The 16,715-nt window shown below is 69.7% G+C and overlaps 2 protein-coding genes across 3 annotated transcripts; one reads left to right on the forward strand and one right to left on the reverse strand.

Annotated features, from left to right (window-relative positions):
- The first annotated feature begins 887 nt into the window (after positions 1-887).
- FAM98C (family with sequence similarity 98 member C) lies at positions 888-7,308 on the forward strand. 2 transcript variants are annotated; one of them, XM_075917961.1, is made up of 8 exons: positions 888-1,220; positions 1,774-1,919; positions 2,142-2,276; positions 3,205-3,383; positions 3,619-3,702; positions 5,043-5,159; positions 6,591-6,758; positions 6,894-7,308. In XM_075917961.1, exons 1-8 carry the CDS (start codon positions 1,201-1,203, stop codon positions 7,026-7,028), a joined length of 984 nt encoding a protein of 327 aa, XP_075774076.1. In that variant the 5' UTR covers positions 888-1,200; the 3' UTR covers positions 7,029-7,308. The 2 variants fall into 2 exon arrangements, with proteins under 2 accessions (XP_075774076.1, XP_075774074.1); XM_075917959.1 differs by having other exon boundaries at positions 2,139-2,276; positions 6,894-7,307.
- Positions 7,309-9,308: 2,000 nt separating this feature from the next.
- RASGRP4 (RAS guanyl releasing protein 4) lies at positions 9,309-16,363 on the reverse strand. The gene is given in 16 exon segments (XM_075917962.1): positions 9,309-9,620; positions 9,622-9,783; positions 9,988-10,086; positions 10,088-10,196; positions 10,800-10,837; positions 11,376-11,520; positions 11,715-11,824; positions 12,226-12,303; positions 12,306-12,332; positions 12,419-12,499; positions 12,935-13,207; positions 13,779-13,895; positions 14,502-14,675; positions 14,848-14,989; positions 16,030-16,160; positions 16,301-16,363. Coding segments are annotated over 15 exon segments (1,614 nt in total). The 5' UTR covers positions 16,059-16,160; positions 16,301-16,363; the 3' UTR covers positions 9,309-9,590.
- Positions 16,364-16,715: the final 352 nt, after the last annotated feature.

Genomic DNA, 16,715 nt, shown 5'->3' on the forward strand with positions numbered 1-16,715 from the left:
CAGGGGGGTCTTCCCACACGCTCCCAGGGGGGTCTTCCCGCGCGCTCCCAGAGGGGTCTTCCCGCACGCTCCCAGGGGGGGTCTTCCCGCGCGCTCCCCGGGGGGTCTTCCCGCGCGCTCCCGGGGGGGTCTTCCCACACGCTCCCAGGGGGGTCTTCCCACGCGCTCCCAGGGGGGTCTTCCCGCACGCTCCCAGGGGGGTCTTCCCGCACGCTCCAGCGCTGCTGCCCCCGCCCCTGCAGAAGCTGCCACCCCTGCCCCCAGCGTAGCCCTACTGGCCTGGAAACCTGCCCCTGCCACAGGCACTAAAACAAGCCCAGGCCTGAGGTGGAGGGAAGGGAGAAGTTTTGAGGGGGGGGAGATCTCCCTCTTGGCCTTAGAAAACCCCCAACCTGCCGCAGCCAGGCCCGGGGGGGGCGGGCTGAGCCTGGGGAGTTGGCCCGGGGGGGGGGGGGGGCGATATTAGCAGGGAGGGGCAGGAGCCAGGGGGCCAGCACAAGACCAGCAGGTCTCTGGTGCCCATGGAGGAGGCTCGAGACTTGGCCAGAAGTGGGTGAGAGGGGAGGGAAGACAGGTTGAAAGTGAGGTTATATGGGGGGGGGGGCTCTGACTGGCGGGCAGGCAGGTTATATGGGGGGGCTGTGATTGGCGGGCAGGCAGGTTATATGGGGGGGCTGTGATTGGCGGGCAGGCAGGTTATATGGGGGGCTGTGATTGGCAGGCAGGCAGGTTACATGGCTGTGATTAGGTTACATGGGAGGGGGGCTGTGATTGGTGGGCAGGCAGATTATATGGGGGGGCTGTGATTGGCAGGCGGGTTACATGGGAGGGGGGCTGTGATTGGTGGGCAGGCGGGTTATATGGGATGAAGGCTCCTGATTGGCGGGCAGGCAGGTACGAGAGACTGAAGAGGCTCTGATTGGCTGGCAGGCCGGTTATATGGGAGGAGGGTGCTCTGATTGGCTGAACAATCAGTGATAGTGAAAGGAAGGGTCTGATTGGCTGGGGGGGGGTTGACACTAAAGAAACACTCTGACTGGCTGGAAGGAGTGCTCCTTTCAGCCAATCAACGTCTGTGCCTCTCGGGCCCCGCCCACGCTGTCTCGCCGCCAATCGGGATGCAGAGGGGTGGGGCCCGCGCAGGGCTGATCTGCGCAGGCCGGAGGCTGGGAACTTAATCGGCCCGGGGGGGGCCCGGCCATGGAGCGCGAGGCGGCGGGGTAGGGGCGGAGCGCGAGGGGGGGGGGGAGAGGCGGCCGGGGGGGGATGGTGGGGGGGGGGAAGAGGCGGCCGGGGGGAGATGGTGGGGGGGGGAGAGGCGGCCGGGGGGGGAGAGGCGGCCGGGGGGGGATGGTGGGGGGGGGAGAGGCGGCCGGGGGGAGATGGTGGGGGGGGGGAGAGGCGGCTGGGGGGGGAGAGGCGGCCGGGGGGAGATGGTGGGGGGGGGGAGAGGCGGCTGGGGGGGGAGAGGCGGCCGGGGGGCGATGGTGGGGGGGGAGAGGCGGCCGGGGGGCTGGGGGGGGGAGAGGCGGCCGGGGGGGGATGGTGGGGGGGGGAGAGGCGGCCGGGGGGGACGGAGGGGGGTGGAGAGGCGGTGGGGGGGGGGAGAGGCGGCCGGGGGGGCTGGGGAGGGGAGAGGCGGCCGGGGGGGGCTGGGGGGGGAGAGGCGGCCGGGGGGCGATGGTGGGGGGGGGGAGGCGGCTGGGGGGGGAGAGGCGGCCGGGGGGCTCTCGCGGCGGGGTCCGCGGCTCTGACCCCCTCGCGTGTGCCCAGGAGCGAGGGGCCGCTCTCGGAGGAGAGCTTCCTGCAGCTGGCCCAGGCCGGGGTGCGGAGCCCAAGGTTCACGGGGCTCTGCGCCCGGCTGGTGGGGGAGCTCCGGGCCCTGTGCCCCCTGGAGGAGGACCTGAGCCCCACCAGCGGTGAGTTGCCTGCGGGCCCTGGCTTCGCTCTCACTGGCTAGTCCTGGGGTGGGAGCGCTGCCCAGTGGTCACAGACCCGGGTCCGTTTCCCGCTCTGCCAGACTCCCTGTGAGACCCGGACACGCGCTGCCGCTGCTCCGTGCCTCAGTTTCCCCTGTGCGCAGTGGGGATCGCCGCTCTGCCCGGGGCTCCAGGGTTCACCTCCCCGCTGTGCCGCAGCAGGGCCCGAGGACGCCGAGACCTTCCAGATCGAGCTGAGCGGGCTGCTGCAGGAGCTGCACTGCCCCTACCCTGCGCTCACCACCGGGGCTGTAACCGCCCGGCTGGGCAGCCCCCACGCCTGCCTCCAGCTGCTGTGTAGGTCCTGGCGGGGCGGCTGTGGGTCTCAGTGGCGGGGCGGGGCAGAATCTGGGAGTCCTGCTGCCTGCCCCTGCTCTTACCAGTAATCCCCACTTCCCTCCCAGAGACCCACAGGCTGCTCCGCTGGGTCCGCTCCCTGGCTCTGGGAGGGGAGTGGGGGATAGTGGTTAGAGCGGGGGGGGGGCTGGGAGCCCAGACTCCGGGTTCTCTCCTGACTCTGGGAGGGGAGTGGGGGCTAGTGGGTAGCGCAGGGCTGGGAGCCTGGACTCCTGGGCCCTGGGAGGGGAGTGTGGGCTAGTGGGTAGTGCAGGGCTGGGAGCCCGGACTCCTGGGCTCTGGGAGGGGAGTGTGGGCTAGTGGGTAGTGCAGGGCTGGGAGCCCGGACTCCTGGGCTCTGGGAGGGGAGTGGGGGCTAGTGGGTAGCGCAGGGCTGGGAGCCCGGACTCCCGGGCCCTGGGAGGGCAGTGTGGGCTAGTGGGTAGCGCAGGGCTGGGAGCCCGGACTCCCGGGCACTGGGAGGGGAGTGGGGGCTAGTGGGTAGCGCAGGGCTGGGAGCCCGGACTCCCGGGCCCTGGGAGGGCAGTGTGGGCTAGTGGGTAGCGCAGGGCTGGGAGCCCGGACTCCTGGGCCCTGGGAGGGGAGTGGGGGCTAGTGGGTAGCGCAGGGCTGGGAGCCCGGACTCCTGGGCCCTGGGAGGGGAGTGTGGGCTAGTGGGTAGCGCAGGGCTGGGAGCCCGGACTCCTGGGCCCTGGGAGGGGAGTGGGGGCTAGTGGGTAGCGCAGGGCTGGGAGCCCGGACTCCTGGGCCCTGGGAGGGCAGTGTGGGCTAGTGGGTGATCTGGAGGTGGCCGCTAGGCACGGATGGAGAGCCCCTCATCGGAGGGCTGGCCTCCTGCCCCCCACGGCTCACCCCTGCCTCTCCCCAGACTTCCTGAGCTCGGAGCTGCAGGCCGCCCGGCTCCTGTGCCGGAAGCGCCCGCCTGCACCACCGCAGGGAGAGGGGGCCGATGCTGCCTGGCGGGAGCTGCAGCTCATCTGCCAGGCTCTGGGGGGGCTGGAGCTGGCCCCCCCTGCCCCCCAGCTCCTGGGGGACATAAAATCCAAGGTGAGGAGTCGGATGCGGCGCTTGTCCCTGTGGCCGGGGGGTACCGGCTTGGATCCTGCCCCAGAGCAGGACTGGCGGGGGGAGGGGGGCAGGAGCAGGGGCTTGGCGTCTCTGGGACTGGCTGGGGCGGGGGGAGGGGGGTGCCGGCTCGGATCTGGCTCCGGAGGGAACCAACCGGGCACCTTGAGCCCCCCCATCCCCACCCCTGCTGAGCATGTTCTCCCCTCCCCCCCAGGTGGCGGAGGCCCTGTCTGCGCTGCCCCATGACCACCAGGAGATGGCGCCGCTGCTGAGGGCTCCCCTGATGGCTCCGCAGTGGGTACGGCCGGGGGCCCAGACCTGGCGGCTCCACTCTGGGATTGGCTCCCTGCCCAAGGGAGTTAGGCGCTGAGCGGCTCCCGGCACCAACTCCACTTCCCAGGCCCGCTCAGCCCTGCCCCTCACGTCGCAGGGAGCGTCCAGATCTTCCCTGAAGGGGCCGGGCCCCTGGGTCTGGTGCCCTGGCTGGGGCGGGGCCGGGCCCCTGGGTCTGGTGCCCTGGCTGGGGCGGGGCCGGGCCCCTGGGTCTGGTGCCCTGGCTGGGGCGGGGCCGGGCCCCTGGGTCTGGTGCCCTGGCTGGGGCGGGGCCGGGGCCGGGCCCCTGGGTCTGGTGCCCTGGCTGGGGCGGGGCCGGGCCCCTGGGTCTGGTGCCCTGGCTGGGGCGGGGCCGGGCCCCTGGGTCTGGTGCCCTGGCTGGGGCGGGGCCGGGCCCCTGGGTCTGGAGCCCTGGCTGGGGCGGGGCCGGGCCCCTGGGTCTGGAGCCCTGGCTGGGCCGGGGCCGGGCCCCTGGGTCTGGTGCCCTGGCTGGGGCGGGGCCGGGGCCGGGCCCCTGGGTCTGGTGCCCTGGCTGGGGCGGGGCCGGGCCCCTGGGTCTGGTGCCCTGGCTGGGGCGGGGCCGGGCCCCTGGGTCTGGTGCCCTGGCTGGGGCGGGGCCGGGCCCCTGGGTCTGGTGCCCTGGCTGGGGCGGGGCCGGGCCCCTGGGTCTGGTGCCCTGGCTGGGGCGGGGCCGGGCCCCTGGGTCTGGAGCCCTGGCTGGGGCGGGGCCGGGCCCCTGGGTCTGGTGCCCTGGCTGGGGCGGGGCCGGGCCCCTGGGTCTGGAGCCCTGGCTGGGGCGGGGCCGGGCCCCTGGGTCTGGAGCCCTGGCTGGGGCGGGGCGGGGCCCCTGGGTCTGGAGCCCTGGCTGGGGCGGGGCCGGGCCCCTGGGTCTGGAGCCCTGGCTGGGGCGGGGCCGGGGCCGGGCCCCTGGGTCTGGAGCCCTGGCTGGGGCGGGGCCGGGGCCGGGCCCCTGGGTCTGGTGCCCTGGCTGGGGCGGGGCCGGGGCCGGGCCCCTGGGTCTGGTGCCCTGGCTGGGGCGGGGCCGGGCCCCTGGGTCTGGTGCCCTGGCTGGGGCGGGGCCGGGCCCCTGGGTCTGGAGCCCTGGCTGGGGCGGGGGGCGGGGCCGGGCCCCTGGGTCTGGAGCCCTGGCTGGGGCGGGGCCGGGCCCCTGGGTTGTCCCCACTCCCACTGCACCTCGCTGTCTGGCTTGCAACAGGTTGCACCCCTTCCCCCGCCCTGTGCCTCAGTTTCCTGGCAGCGGGAGGGGGCTTTCTGAGGCTGAGCGGGTCTCTCCGCCCTGGCTAGGCGGCGCTGGAGGGGATCCGGCAGGCCCTGCGCACCGAGTACGAGTGCCGCAAGCGCATGATGGTCACACGCTTCGAAGTCACGCTGCAAGCCTTCCTCTGGTCCGAGCGCGCCCCGGTGAGCGACTGGGCCAATCCCAACCAGGGGCGCAGGGAATGGGGCAGGGGCCTGTCCCCTCTGGGGGGTACTGGCTGGTGGGGGGAAATGGGGAAGGGGTCTGTCCCCTCTGGGGGGGGCTGGCTGGCTGGGGGGCGGGGAATGGGGAAGGGGTCTGTCCCCTCTGGGGGGGGCTGGCTGGCGGGGGGGGGAATGGGGAAGGGGTCTGTCCCCTCTGGGGGGTGCTGGCTGGGGGGCGGGAAATGGGGAAGGGGTCTGTCCCCTCGGGGGGGGGGGCTGGCTGGTGGGGGAGGGGAATGGGGAAGGGGTCTGTCCCCTCGGGGGGGGGGGGCTGGCTGGTGGGGGAGGGGAATGGGGAAGGGGTCTGTCCCCTCGGGGGGGGGGGGGCTGGCTGGTGGGGGAGGGGAATGGGGAAGGGGTCTGTCCCCGGGGGGGGGGGGCTGGCTGGTGGGGGAGGGGAATGGGGAAGGGGTCTGTCCCCTCGGGGGGGGGGCTGGCTGGTGGGGGGGGGAAATGGGGAAGGGGTCTGTCCCCTCGGGGGGGGGGCTGGCTGGTGGGGGGGGGAAATGGGGAAGGGGTCTGTCCCCTCTGGGGGGGGCTGGCTGGTGGGGGGGGGGAATGGGGAAGGGGTCTGTCCCCTCTGGGGGGTGCTGGCTGGTGGGGGGGGAAATGGGGAAGGGGTCTGTCCCCTCTGGGGGGGCTGGCTGGGGGGCGGGAAATGGGGAAGGGGTCTGTCCCCTCGGGGGGGGCTGGCTCCCCCCACCCGAAGGGAGACTGGCTGGCGGGGGGAATGGGGAAGGGGTCTGTCCCCTCGGGGGGGGCTGGCTCCCCCCACCCGAAGGGGGACTGGCTGGCGGGGGGAATGGGGAAGGGGTCTGTCCCCTCAGGGGGGACTGGCTGGGGGGGGAATGGGGAAGGGGTCTGTCCCCTCTGGGGGGGACTGGCTGGCGGGGGGAATGGGGAAGGGGTCTGTCCCCTCGGGGGGGGGGCTGGCTGGGGGGGGAATGGGGAAGGGGTCTGTCCCCTCGGGGGGGGGGCTGGCTGGGGGGGGAATGGGGAAGGGGTCTGTCCCCTCTGGGGGGGGCTGGCTGGGGGGGGAATGGGGAAGGGGTCTGTCCCCTCGGGGGGGGGGCTGGCTGGTGGGGGGGGAATGGGGAAGGGGTCTGTCCCCTCTGGGGGGGACTGGCTGGCGGGGGAATGGGGAAGGGGTCTGTCCCCTCGGGGGGGGACTGGCTGGGGGGGGGAATGGGGAAGGGGTCTGTCCCCTCGGGGGGGGCTGGCTGGGGGGGGAATGGGGAAGGGGTCTGTCCCCTCGGGGGGGGCTGGCTCCCCCCACCCGAAGGGGGACTGGCTGGCGGGGGGTGCTCTGTGCCCGGAGTCGTTGGGCCGGGGGGGTGCAGGGGAGATGCCAGAGCGGATTCCTCCCCCCAGGCCCATGGCGCCGCCCTGCGGGCTGCCGTGTCCCCGCTGCGCCAGGTGGAATCGGCCGCGCCCGGCGTGTCCCTGGCCCGGCTGCTGGCCGCCCGCGCGGACGCCTCGCGCATCGTCAGCGCCAGCACCGGCCGCTGCCGCCACCGCACCAGCTGTGCCATCAACAAGGTAGGTGGGGCGCTCGGGGGGGGGGGGGGGCAGCGTGGTCACAACCCCCCCCACCCGCCTCTTGCGCCGCCAGGTCTGGTGGGCGGGGGCTGGGCCTCTCTCCCTTCAGCTCTGCTGCTCTTTCCCTCCCCGCAGGTGCTGATGGGGGGCGTCCCGGACCGGGGGGGGCGCCCCACTGAGATCGAGCCCCCCATGCCCACCTGGGAGAAGCGGCGCGAGGGGGGAGCAGGCCAGCAGCGCTGGGGCCGGCGGGGCAAGAAGAAGAAGTGAAGCTGGCTCTGGCTCCGTCTCCGCACCTGGCACGGGGCACGGACCCCAGAGCTCTGTGCAGAGGGGCCTGCAGCCGGGTGGGGGCACAGAGGGAGCAGAGGTCGGGAGGCCTGGGTTCTCCCCCAGCCCTGGGAGGGGAGTGGGGCCTGGTGGTTAGAGCAGGGGGGACTAGGAGCCAGGGCCTGGGTTCTCCCCCAGCCCTGGGAGGGGAGTGGGGCCTGGTGGTTAGAGCAGGGGGGACTAGGAGCCAGGGCCTGGGTTCTCCCCCAGGTCTGGGAGGGGAGTGGGGCCTGGTGGTTAGAGCAGGGGGACTAGGAGCCGGGGGCTGGTTCTGTCCCCAGCTCTGGAGGGGAGTGAGGCCTGGTGGTTAGAGCAGGGGGGACTAGGAGCCGGGGGCTGGGTTCTGTCCCAGCTCTGGGAGGGGAGTGAGGCTGGTGGTTAGAGCAGGGGGGCTGGGAGCCGGGGGCTGGTTCTGTCCCCAGCTCTGGGAGGGGAGTGAGGCCTGGTGGTTAGAGCAGGGGGGATGGGAGCCAGGGGCTGGGTTCTGTCCCCAGGTCTGGGAGGGGAGTGAGGCCTGGTGGTTAGAGCAGGGGGGCTGGGAGCCGGGGGCTGGTTCTGTCCCCAGCTCTGGGAGGGAGTGAGGCCTGGTGGTTAGAGCAGGGGGGATGGGAGGCCAGGGGCTGGGTTCTGTCCCAGGTCTGGGAGGGGAGTGGGGCCTGGTGGTTAGAGCAGGGGGGCTAGGAGCCAGGGTCTGGGTTCTGTCCCAGGTCTGGGAGGGGAGTGGGGCCTGGTGGTTAGAGCAGGGGGGCTAGGAGCCAGGGGGCTGGGTTCTGTCCCCAGCTCTGGGAGGGAGTGGGGCCTGGTGGTTAGAGCAGGGGGGATGGGAGCCAGGGGCTGGGTTCTGTCCCCAGGTCTGGGAGGGGAGTGGGGCCTGGTGGTTAGAGCAGGGGGCTAGGAGCCAGGGTCTGGGTTCTGTCCCCAGGTCTGGGAGGGGAGTGGGGGCTAGTGGTTAGAGCAGGGGGGCTGGGAGCCAGGTCTCCTGGGTTCTGGGACTATGAACTTGGGACCGTCCCATGGTGCACTTTGCACGTGCCGGTTTTGGCCGTGGCGTGCGGGGGCGGGGCCTAGGTCTCAGCGGCTGGGCGGGGCTTTGTAAAATGAGGCTGGGGGAGGGGCCGGGAGCTGGGGGCTGTACGTTTCCGGTGGCTTTAAACCCCAGCGCGATGGGGGGATAAAGCAAAGTTCAGTTTGTGCCGGGATTGATTTGTCTCCCCTTGGAATGGACCCAGGGGTGCTCGTGGCCAAGACCCAGGCTGCTGCAGCCCGGGGGGGGGGGGGGGGGGTTGACTGCAGCCGCGGGTGCACGAGGCGAGTTGGGGCCCAGCAGGGGGACTCTGGGGGAGTCTCATGGGCCCGATCCTGCAGTGCGGCCCCCCCGCCCAGGGGAATGGTGCTGGGCCCCAAGGCAGAGGGGGGACCCAGAGGGAAGGTGGAGCTGGGCTGCAGCCAGCTCACCCTGGCCCTCAATCCCCTTCCCCAAAGTGCAAGGGGGTCCCCCTCGCGCCAGTGGGCGGGCACTCCAGTGATGTCATGTGACCGAAGCCTGGGCTGCAGAGCCTTGGATTTTGGGGGGGCTGCAGTGTTTGTTTGGGGACCCCCCACCAGCCCTGACAGACAGATGCTCTCACCTGTACCCTGCCCCCATCTGCACTGTGACCTGCCAGGTGGGGGCAGCCCGAGCCCGGCTGGATGCTGCGCAGTCGGGGCCCTTTTCTCCCAGCCCCAAGAGTTCCAGCCTCGCCAAGGCTGGAAGAGGAGAAACTGAGGCAGGGCTGGTGGTGCAGTGGCCAACAGATGTGCAGTGAGAGGGGGCAGCTGATGGCCTCGCCCAGGCCTGACTACAAAGAGCCATTTGCTTTATTGGGGTGGTGCCCAGATACAGTCAGGAGCTGTGGGGCCAGGCCTCGCTCACTGGGCCCCAGGAGGTGAGAGTCTGCAGCCAGAGGTCCTGAGGCTGTGCCAAGTGCACGGCTCCTCTTGGATCCAGAGATGGGGGGCGGTGGAGCGTTGTCCAGAGGGGGGCGGGGGCGGCGGGGGGGTGGCCGGTGGAGCGTTGTCCAGAGGGGCTGAGTCCGGCGGGGGGGGGGGGGCGGTGGAGCGTTGTCCAGAGGGGCTGAGTCCGGGCGGCGGGGGGGGGCGGTGGAGCGTTGTCCAGAGGGGCTGAGTCCGGCGGGGGGAGCGTTGTCAGGAGGGGGGAGCGTGTCCAGAGGGGCTGAGTCCGGCCGGGGGGGCGGTGGAGCGTTGTCCAGGGGGGCGAGTCCGGCGGGGGGAGCGTTGTCCAGAGGGGCTGAGTCCGGCGGGGGGGGGGGGGGGCCGGTGGAGTGTTGTCCAGAGGGGCTGAGTCCGGCCGGGGGGGCGGTGGAGCGTTGTCCAGGGGGGCGAGTCCGGCGGGGGGAGCGTTGTCCAGAGGGGCTGAGGCCGGCCGGGGGAGCGTTGTCCAGGGGGGCTGAGTCTGGCGGGGGGGGCGGGGGAGCGCTGGCCAGGGGGGCTGAGTCCGGCCCACTACGCCTTGGAGTCATGCTGCAGGTGCAGGGGCCTCCACCCCTTCCAGGAGCAGGGTGAGGGAGGCCTGGCCCCGCGCCCCCCCCTCGGCCTTGCCCCGGCGCCCAGCGGCCTCGCGGGCCGTGTCCTCTGCCTCCAGCTGGGCGTTGCGGCGCCGCAGTCCTGTGTTCTCCAGCAGCAGCCGGTGCCGCTCCTGCGGGGGAGAGAGCCGGGGGCGGGTTGGGGGCAGCAGGGAGCCCCCGTGTCCCAGCCAGCTCCACCCTTGGCCGGTGGGCCTGCCCCCCCCACCAGGCACCCTCTGCTGCAGAAGGCAGGGGGTCAAGTCCTGGCTGTGGGGCGCCCTGTGCAGTGCGCACGGCCCAACCCCTCCCCGCTGAACCCACCTTCGGCCTCTCACCTTCTCCAGCTCCTGCAGCTGCTCCAGGAGCTTCTGGCCCCTGCCGCAGCCGCCCACCCGGCCATGGGGCTCGTGGCCCTCCGCCGTGGGGTCAGTGCCCCTCCGTCTGCGTCCAGGCCTCCCGGGTGCACCGCCAGCCCGTGGGCACCCCCGCCAGTACCATGGCCTGCTCCTCTGCCGGGGGGAAGGGGAAGGCCTCTTCCTCCGACCCCTGCATGTGGGGGGGGAGAGTGGCCCTTTGAATGGGGCAGGCCACGGGCTGTACCACCGTCTGCAAGTGGGGGGGACAGAATGGGCTGTGCCACTGCACCAGTAAGGGAGGGAGTGTCAGTGGCCACTTAGTGAGTCATGCCATGGCCCAGTACATGGTCAGGGAAGAGGGGGGAGGAGAGCCCATGGGTCATTCCACTCTCCCCTAGGGGCAGGGGGAGCTGCCCTGGGCTCTGGAGTCCCACCCCCGTACCTGAGCTGGGGTGCTGTGTGGCGGCAGGCGTGGGCAGCGTGGGGGGTGCCCCCCTCTGAGGCTCTGGAGTGGAACCGTCTCTTGCACTCCAGCTCCACCAAGTCCTTGCACTGCTTGTGGCAGCTCATGCCGCAGTCTGGGGGGGGTGACATGTGTGAGCTGCAGGGACTAGAATGACCCCCCCCAGCAGGAGCCCTCTGGGGGGGGACCCAGCCTCTGCAGCAGAAGGAGAATCCCCCTCCCTGGTGAGCAGTGCAGGGGTCAGGACACACAGCTGTGCTGTTCTAGCCCTTTGCCCCTCCCTGGCCCTAAAACCTCTCCCCCCCCCCTGCCACTTGGGCTACACTTACCCCGACATCTGTACCCCTGCTTGGAGACGCCCCAGAGCTAGGAGAGAGCAGAGCCATTAGCTGTGGCTTGGGAGGGGTGGCAGTGGCCTGGGGTGGGGGAGGCTCACTGGAGCCTGACTTCCATGCTGCCGGTGTCCACAAATACAGGGGTTAACTCACTGCTGCCACCTGGTGAGTGCTGTGGGGCAGGGTTCTTGGGGGGGTGTAAAGCTGCAGGATCTGATGTACCCCCTTTCCTGGCTACTGCAAGGAGGCACTGTGGGCTGAGGTCTTTGGCGTAAGCAGATTCTTGACCCCTGTGGTGGCCACTGGGGGTGGTGTGGGGCTGGACATGCCCTTGTGCTGACCACCAGGGGGCAGTGTGTGGTGGCTGAGGGTGCTCCAGGCCTGGCCACCGGGGGGGCAGTGTGGGGCAGGACTGGGTGCGCCTCAGTCCAGGCCACCAGGGGCAGTGTAGGGCAGGGCTGGGCCCGCCTCTGTCCAGGCCACCAGGGGGCAGTGTGGGGCAGGGCTGGGGCCCACCTCTGTCCGGGCCACCAGGGGGCAGTGTGGGGCAAGGTGGGGGCGTGACTCACGAAGCCGTTGCAGCTGTGGCAGAACGTGGGCTTCTTGAAGGTGGCCTCGTGGAAGTCGTGCAGGAAGCCGAGGCCCAGCTTGGCGAAGACGGCGCAGGCGCGCATGAAGTAACCGGTGATCTCCTCCCGACTGTATGGCCCCTCGCTGCCGGGGGGGCGAGAGTGTGAGGGGGCCCGACTGATAAAGGGGCACAGTGGGGGAAACTGAGGCACAGAGCCATGGCAGGAATTGCAGAAAGTCCTGCTTCCCAGCCCCCTCCGCGCTAACCACTAGGCTCCACTCTCCTAGAACTGGGGGTGGAACCCAGGGGTCACGCCCCCACGTGCACGCACACTCACCGGTCCTTCCCCAGCCCGTAGAAGGAGAAGGGGAAACTGGCCATGATCTTTTCAAAGTCCTCCTGGGAGATGCAGCCGCGCTGGTCGTGGTCGTAGTTCTTAAACACGGACTGCAGGGGAGGGCAGCACAGTGTGACCCCGCCCCACGCAGCCCCTCGTGCTGGCCAGCAGCCCGTGGGGGCGGGGGGCATTTGGTACCTCAGGGCAGCCAATAGACAAATACCCCCCTTTGCCTGCTGGGGCAGAGCCTGGACAGTCCTGAGGGGCCCCACCCCCAAGATGGGCTGCCTGGGCAGGGACCCTCCTCCACCCAGCTGGTCCATATAGGGGATAATAGCCTCCTGCAGCCCAGGTGCGAGTCCTGGCCCCTGCTGGCAGCAGCTCACCTGGCTAAGGCGCCCTGCCCTCAGCTGGGCTATGGGGCAGAGACGATGCCCCCTGTTGGCTCAGAGGCAGGCCTCTCCTGGCCCAGTTAGGGGGCTGCCCCCAGAGTGGGGGACTCCCCACTTACCTCCACCATCTGCTGGACGTGTTTGCTGATGGTGAGCCGGTCGGGTTTTGAGGCCACGCCTGGGGCCCACTCCACCACACCATGGGGGGCTTGAAGGGGGTGGTCGGCTGGGGGAAGGAAGAATGAAGGTCAGACAAGCCCCCACAACAGGGAGTGAGGGTTGGGGGATCAGCTCAGGGCCCCCCCATCTTACCAGGGACTTGGGCAAGCGGGGTTCCCGGGCGTACGACAACTCGTAGATTTCATCGTCCGTGTAGTACAGGTCAAGGGAGAGCTGGGGGGCAGAGAAGGGGTAGAGGCGAGGAGGAGGGTCCTGCTGGGACTAGCCTTCCCAGATACTGGGCTGGGCTTGCTGCCCCCGCTGATCGGGGCACAGCTAGTCGTGCAATTGCACTGGGGGCAGTCGTGCGAATGCACTGCTGTTCTCCGCTGGGGGTTCTGCGTGTGTTTGCACCAGTGCCATGTTCACACCACCAGTGTGTGCATGTGGGGGACACAGGACACTAGCCAGTGCCCCGGAGAACTGCCCCACTGCGGGGCCGGAGGCGGAGAGACAGCAGCCATAGTGCCTGGCAAGCTGGGCCCCCGTGGGGGGGAAGGGCAGGGGCTCCCCCGGCACCCCACCCTTGCTGGGCCTGCTTGCACACTTGACCCCAAACCACGTGCACCCGTCTTGCACACCCAACCCATCTCTTGCACGGGGGCTCACCGTGAGCAGGTGCACCAGGTCCTTGTTGGCGTGGAAGGGCGGCAGGGCCTCCTGCAGCGCCCGCAGCTCCAGCGCCTGCTGGTAGAGACTCTGCAGCTTGGTGAGGTTGAGCAGGGGGCCCAGGCAGTCGGGCAGCGCCTCGTGCAGGGACACCAGGTCCTTGAGGTGCACCCCCACGATGGGGATCTTGAACCCGCTGCACTCGCCGTAGGCCCGCCGGTAGGCGCTGTAGTTACAGCTGGAGGAGAGCAGCTCGGTCATCTCCGCCAGCGTCTGGGGGGTGCGGGAGGGGAGCAGCAGGAAGGGAGGAAGGCGGGTGGGAGCGGGGTGGGGGAGGGGAGGAAAGTGGGGAGGGGAGGGGAGGAAAGTGGGGAGGGGAGGGGAGGAAGACGGGTGGGAAGCAGAGAGGGAGGGGAAGGTGGGGGAGGGGAGAAGGGCGGGTGGAGCAGAGGAGGTGGGGGAGGGGAGGAAGGCGGGTGGGAGCAGAGGAGGTGGGGGAGGGGAGGAAGGGCGGTGGGAGCAGAGGGGCAGGGGAAGGTGGGGGAGGGAGGAAGGCGGGTGGGAGCAGAGGGGCAGGGGAAAGGTGGGGGGAGGGGAGGAAGGCGAGGGGAGGGGAGGAAGGTGGGTGGGAGCAGAGGGGCAGGGGAAGGTGGGGGAGGGGAGGAAGGCGGGTGGGAGCAGAGCGGGAGGGGGAGAGGCCAGTCCGTCAGAGATCAGGCACCTGTCCCCTCCCAGCACAGGGAGGCCCTGGCTAGTTCCCGTCCTGGGGGGGGGGGGCAGGGGACGGTCTGATGGGAGCAACTTGGAGACCCCCCCGCGCAGAGCCCCCCGGGGCGGGGCCCACCTTGGCGACCTCAGGCAGCAGCAGGGCGTGGGTGTCCCTGAGGCGGGCGATGGCGCTATGACACAGCCCCCCCAGCACCGCCATCAGCGTGTTGAAGTTCTGCAACTGGCGCAGCTTCTGTGGGGGGAGAAAGAGGGATCAGGCGCCCCCCCCAGCTCCTGCCAGCAATGCACCGGGGAGCTGGGACCCCCCCAGGTCCAACTAGCCAGGCCCCTGCCGTACCACATGCCTGCTCACAGATGCACGTTTGCATTCGTGTGTGCATTGTCATGTGCACGCATGCATGCACATTTGCACCAATGCACTCGCACGCACACATCCATACATGCTTTTCATGCACACATCCAGGCACACTCACACCCTTTAAATACACTTGTGCATGCGTGTACACACCCATGCAGACTCTCATGCATTTAACACACACTTGTGCATGCACCCTCGTGAACTCTCCTGCACATACCCATGTGCATGTACAATCATGTGCACTTTCACACACTGCATGCGCACACTCATGCTCATGTATGCACCCCTGTGTGCTTCATGCACACACCCATCTGCACAGACACAACTGCACGATCAGCCCCTGTGCATGCGCACACACATGTGCATGCTCACCCATCCTCCTAGCACATGTGAGCCCCTCCCCCCCACCTTCATGATAAACCCCGGCTCTTTCTGCCCCTCCACGGCAAGGCCCCCCCGCCTGGCCAGAGGGCCCCTCACCTGTGTGACGTGGATGAATTTGGTGAAGACCTCGGCGCGCTGCTGCGGCGTGGGCCGGTTGAGGATCATGACCTGCACCCACTGGGAGATGCTGTTGCAAAGAGCCACGGAGCGTTCCAGGGCCAGGTTTTCCTGCACGGAGCCGTGCAGCACATAGTTCCTGTAATCCAGGTACTGCCCGGGGGGCAGACAGAGGGACGGGAGCTTAGCCACCGAGGTAGCTGTTACACTGAGCTGCTCTCAGACCCCGGGAGGCAGAGCTGGCCAAGGGCTAGGGGCTGGTGTCAGCGGTGGGATCTCTCCAGCGCAGCCCGCAGAGCAGACGGGCTGGGGGAGGGGTGCTCACCGAGATGCGGCAGAAGGCTTTGAACTCCAGGTAGCTGAGGTGCTCGGCCAGCTCCGTGGCGTCCAGGTGGTCGAAAAGCAGAGACACTTTCCGCTTCTTGTTGCAGTTGGGGCTGTCCTGGTAGCTGAGCTTGCGGGTCCAGCTGGGGATGGGGGTGGGGGGCTGGTTACACCAGCAGGGGCTTTGGTGCCTGCACATTTGTCCCCGTTGATGCACGTCCCACACTGGTGTGCACATCCCCATGTGCCCATGCACACTCACACCCCATGCACAAATACACTCGCTTGTGCATGCCCCACACACGTGTGCACATTGAACACTCACACCCTGTGCACAAATACACTTGCTTGTGCATGCCCCACACACGTGTGCACATTGAACACTCACACCCCTATGCACAAATACACTCGCTTGTGCATGCCCCACACACGTGTGCACATTGAACACTCACACCCTATGCACAAATACACTCGCTTGTGCATGCCCCACACACGTGTGCACATTGAACACTCACACCCTATGCACAAATACACTCGCTTGTGCATGCCCCACACACAAGTGCGCACATTGAACACTCACACCCTATGCACATATACACTCGCTTGTGCATGCCCCACACACAAGTGCGCACATTGAACACTCACACCCTATGCACAAATACACTCGCTTGTGCATGCCCCACACACGTGTGCACATTGAACACTCACACCCTATGCACAAATACACTCGCTTGTGCATGCCCCACACACAAGTGCGCACATTGAACACTCACACCCTATGCACAAATACACTCGCTTGTGCATGCCCCACACACGTGTGCACATTGAACACTCACACCCTATGCACAAATACACTCGCTTGTGCATGCCCCACACACAAGTGCGCACATTGAACACTCACACCCTATGCACAAATACACTCGCTTGTGCATGCCCCACACACAAGTGCGCACATCCCTGTGTGCCCATGTACACCACACACCCCCATGCACAAATGCACTCTCTTGCCCCACACACCGGTGCGCATATCCCCATGTGCCTGTGCACACCCACACCCCATGCACAAATGCACTCTCTTGTGCATGCCCCACACACCAGTGCCACATCCCGATGCACACTCACACCCTGTGCACTAATACACTCGCGGGAAGGCAAGGGGCCGGGGGGCAGGGCCCATCCTTACCCGAGAGCCGTGTCCACGGCGGGCAGCATGTCCCGTGGCCTTCAGCCTGCACCACCTGCCAGAGCTCGCCCAGGGCCTCCACCAGCTGGGGCTCCAGGCGAAAGGCCTCGGGGTGGTGCGTGAGCCAGTACCTGGGGGGAGGGGCAGGGCTAGGGCATCGGTTCCAGGGGGGCAGGGAGTGCTGGGGAGAAGGGGATGTAGGTGGGGCGGTTGGGGGGCAGGGGTAGGAGGGGGGGTTGGGGGCGGGGGGGGGGGGCGGGGGGCCCCTCACCTGACGAAGTTGCAGATCCGGATGCGTCTTTCCTTCTGGTTCTCCCCCGAGGCCTCCCGGTAGGTGGCTCCGAGTTAAGGCTCCATCCCCCTTGGAATCCCATCCTGCCCCCCCCGCCCCTCAGTGAGCGACCGGCCATCGCAGAGCCCCCCCGCCTCCCCCGCCCGCAGCACCGGGCAGCTCTCAGACCGGCGTGGGGCAGCTGTGCCGGGGGGGCTGCAGGTCGGGAGTGGGGGACCCCGGCGGGGGGGGGGCTGCGGGGCGGGAGTGGGGGACCCCGGCGGGGGGGGCTGCGGGGCGGGAGTGGGGGACCCCGGCGGGGCAGAGGACGGGGGCGCCAGCAGGGCGGGGGGCAGGTCGGGAGTGGGGGACCCCGGCGGGGGGGGGCTGCGGAGCGGGAGTGGGGGACCCCGGC

This window comes from Pelodiscus sinensis, unplaced genomic scaffold (genome assembly GCF_049634645.1).
Source record: "Pelodiscus sinensis isolate JC-2024 unplaced genomic scaffold, ASM4963464v1 ctg82, whole genome shotgun sequence".
NCBI classification, from domain to species: Eukaryota; Metazoa; Chordata; order Testudines; family Trionychidae; genus Pelodiscus; species Pelodiscus sinensis.

Excerpts from the sequence above, each read along its gene's own strand:
- FAM98C (XM_075917959.1), top strand. The coding sequence starts at position 1,201 with ATGGAGCGCGAGGCGGCGGG. Across the intron at positions 1,920-2,138 it reads GGACCTGAGCCCCACCAGCG|CAGGGCCCGAGGACGCCGAG; the intron begins GTGAGTTGCCTG and ends GCTGTGCCGCAG. Across the intron at positions 6,759-6,893 it reads CCAGCTGTGCCATCAACAAG|GTGCTGATGGGGGGCGTCCC; the intron begins GTAGGTGGGGCG and ends CCCTCCCCGCAG.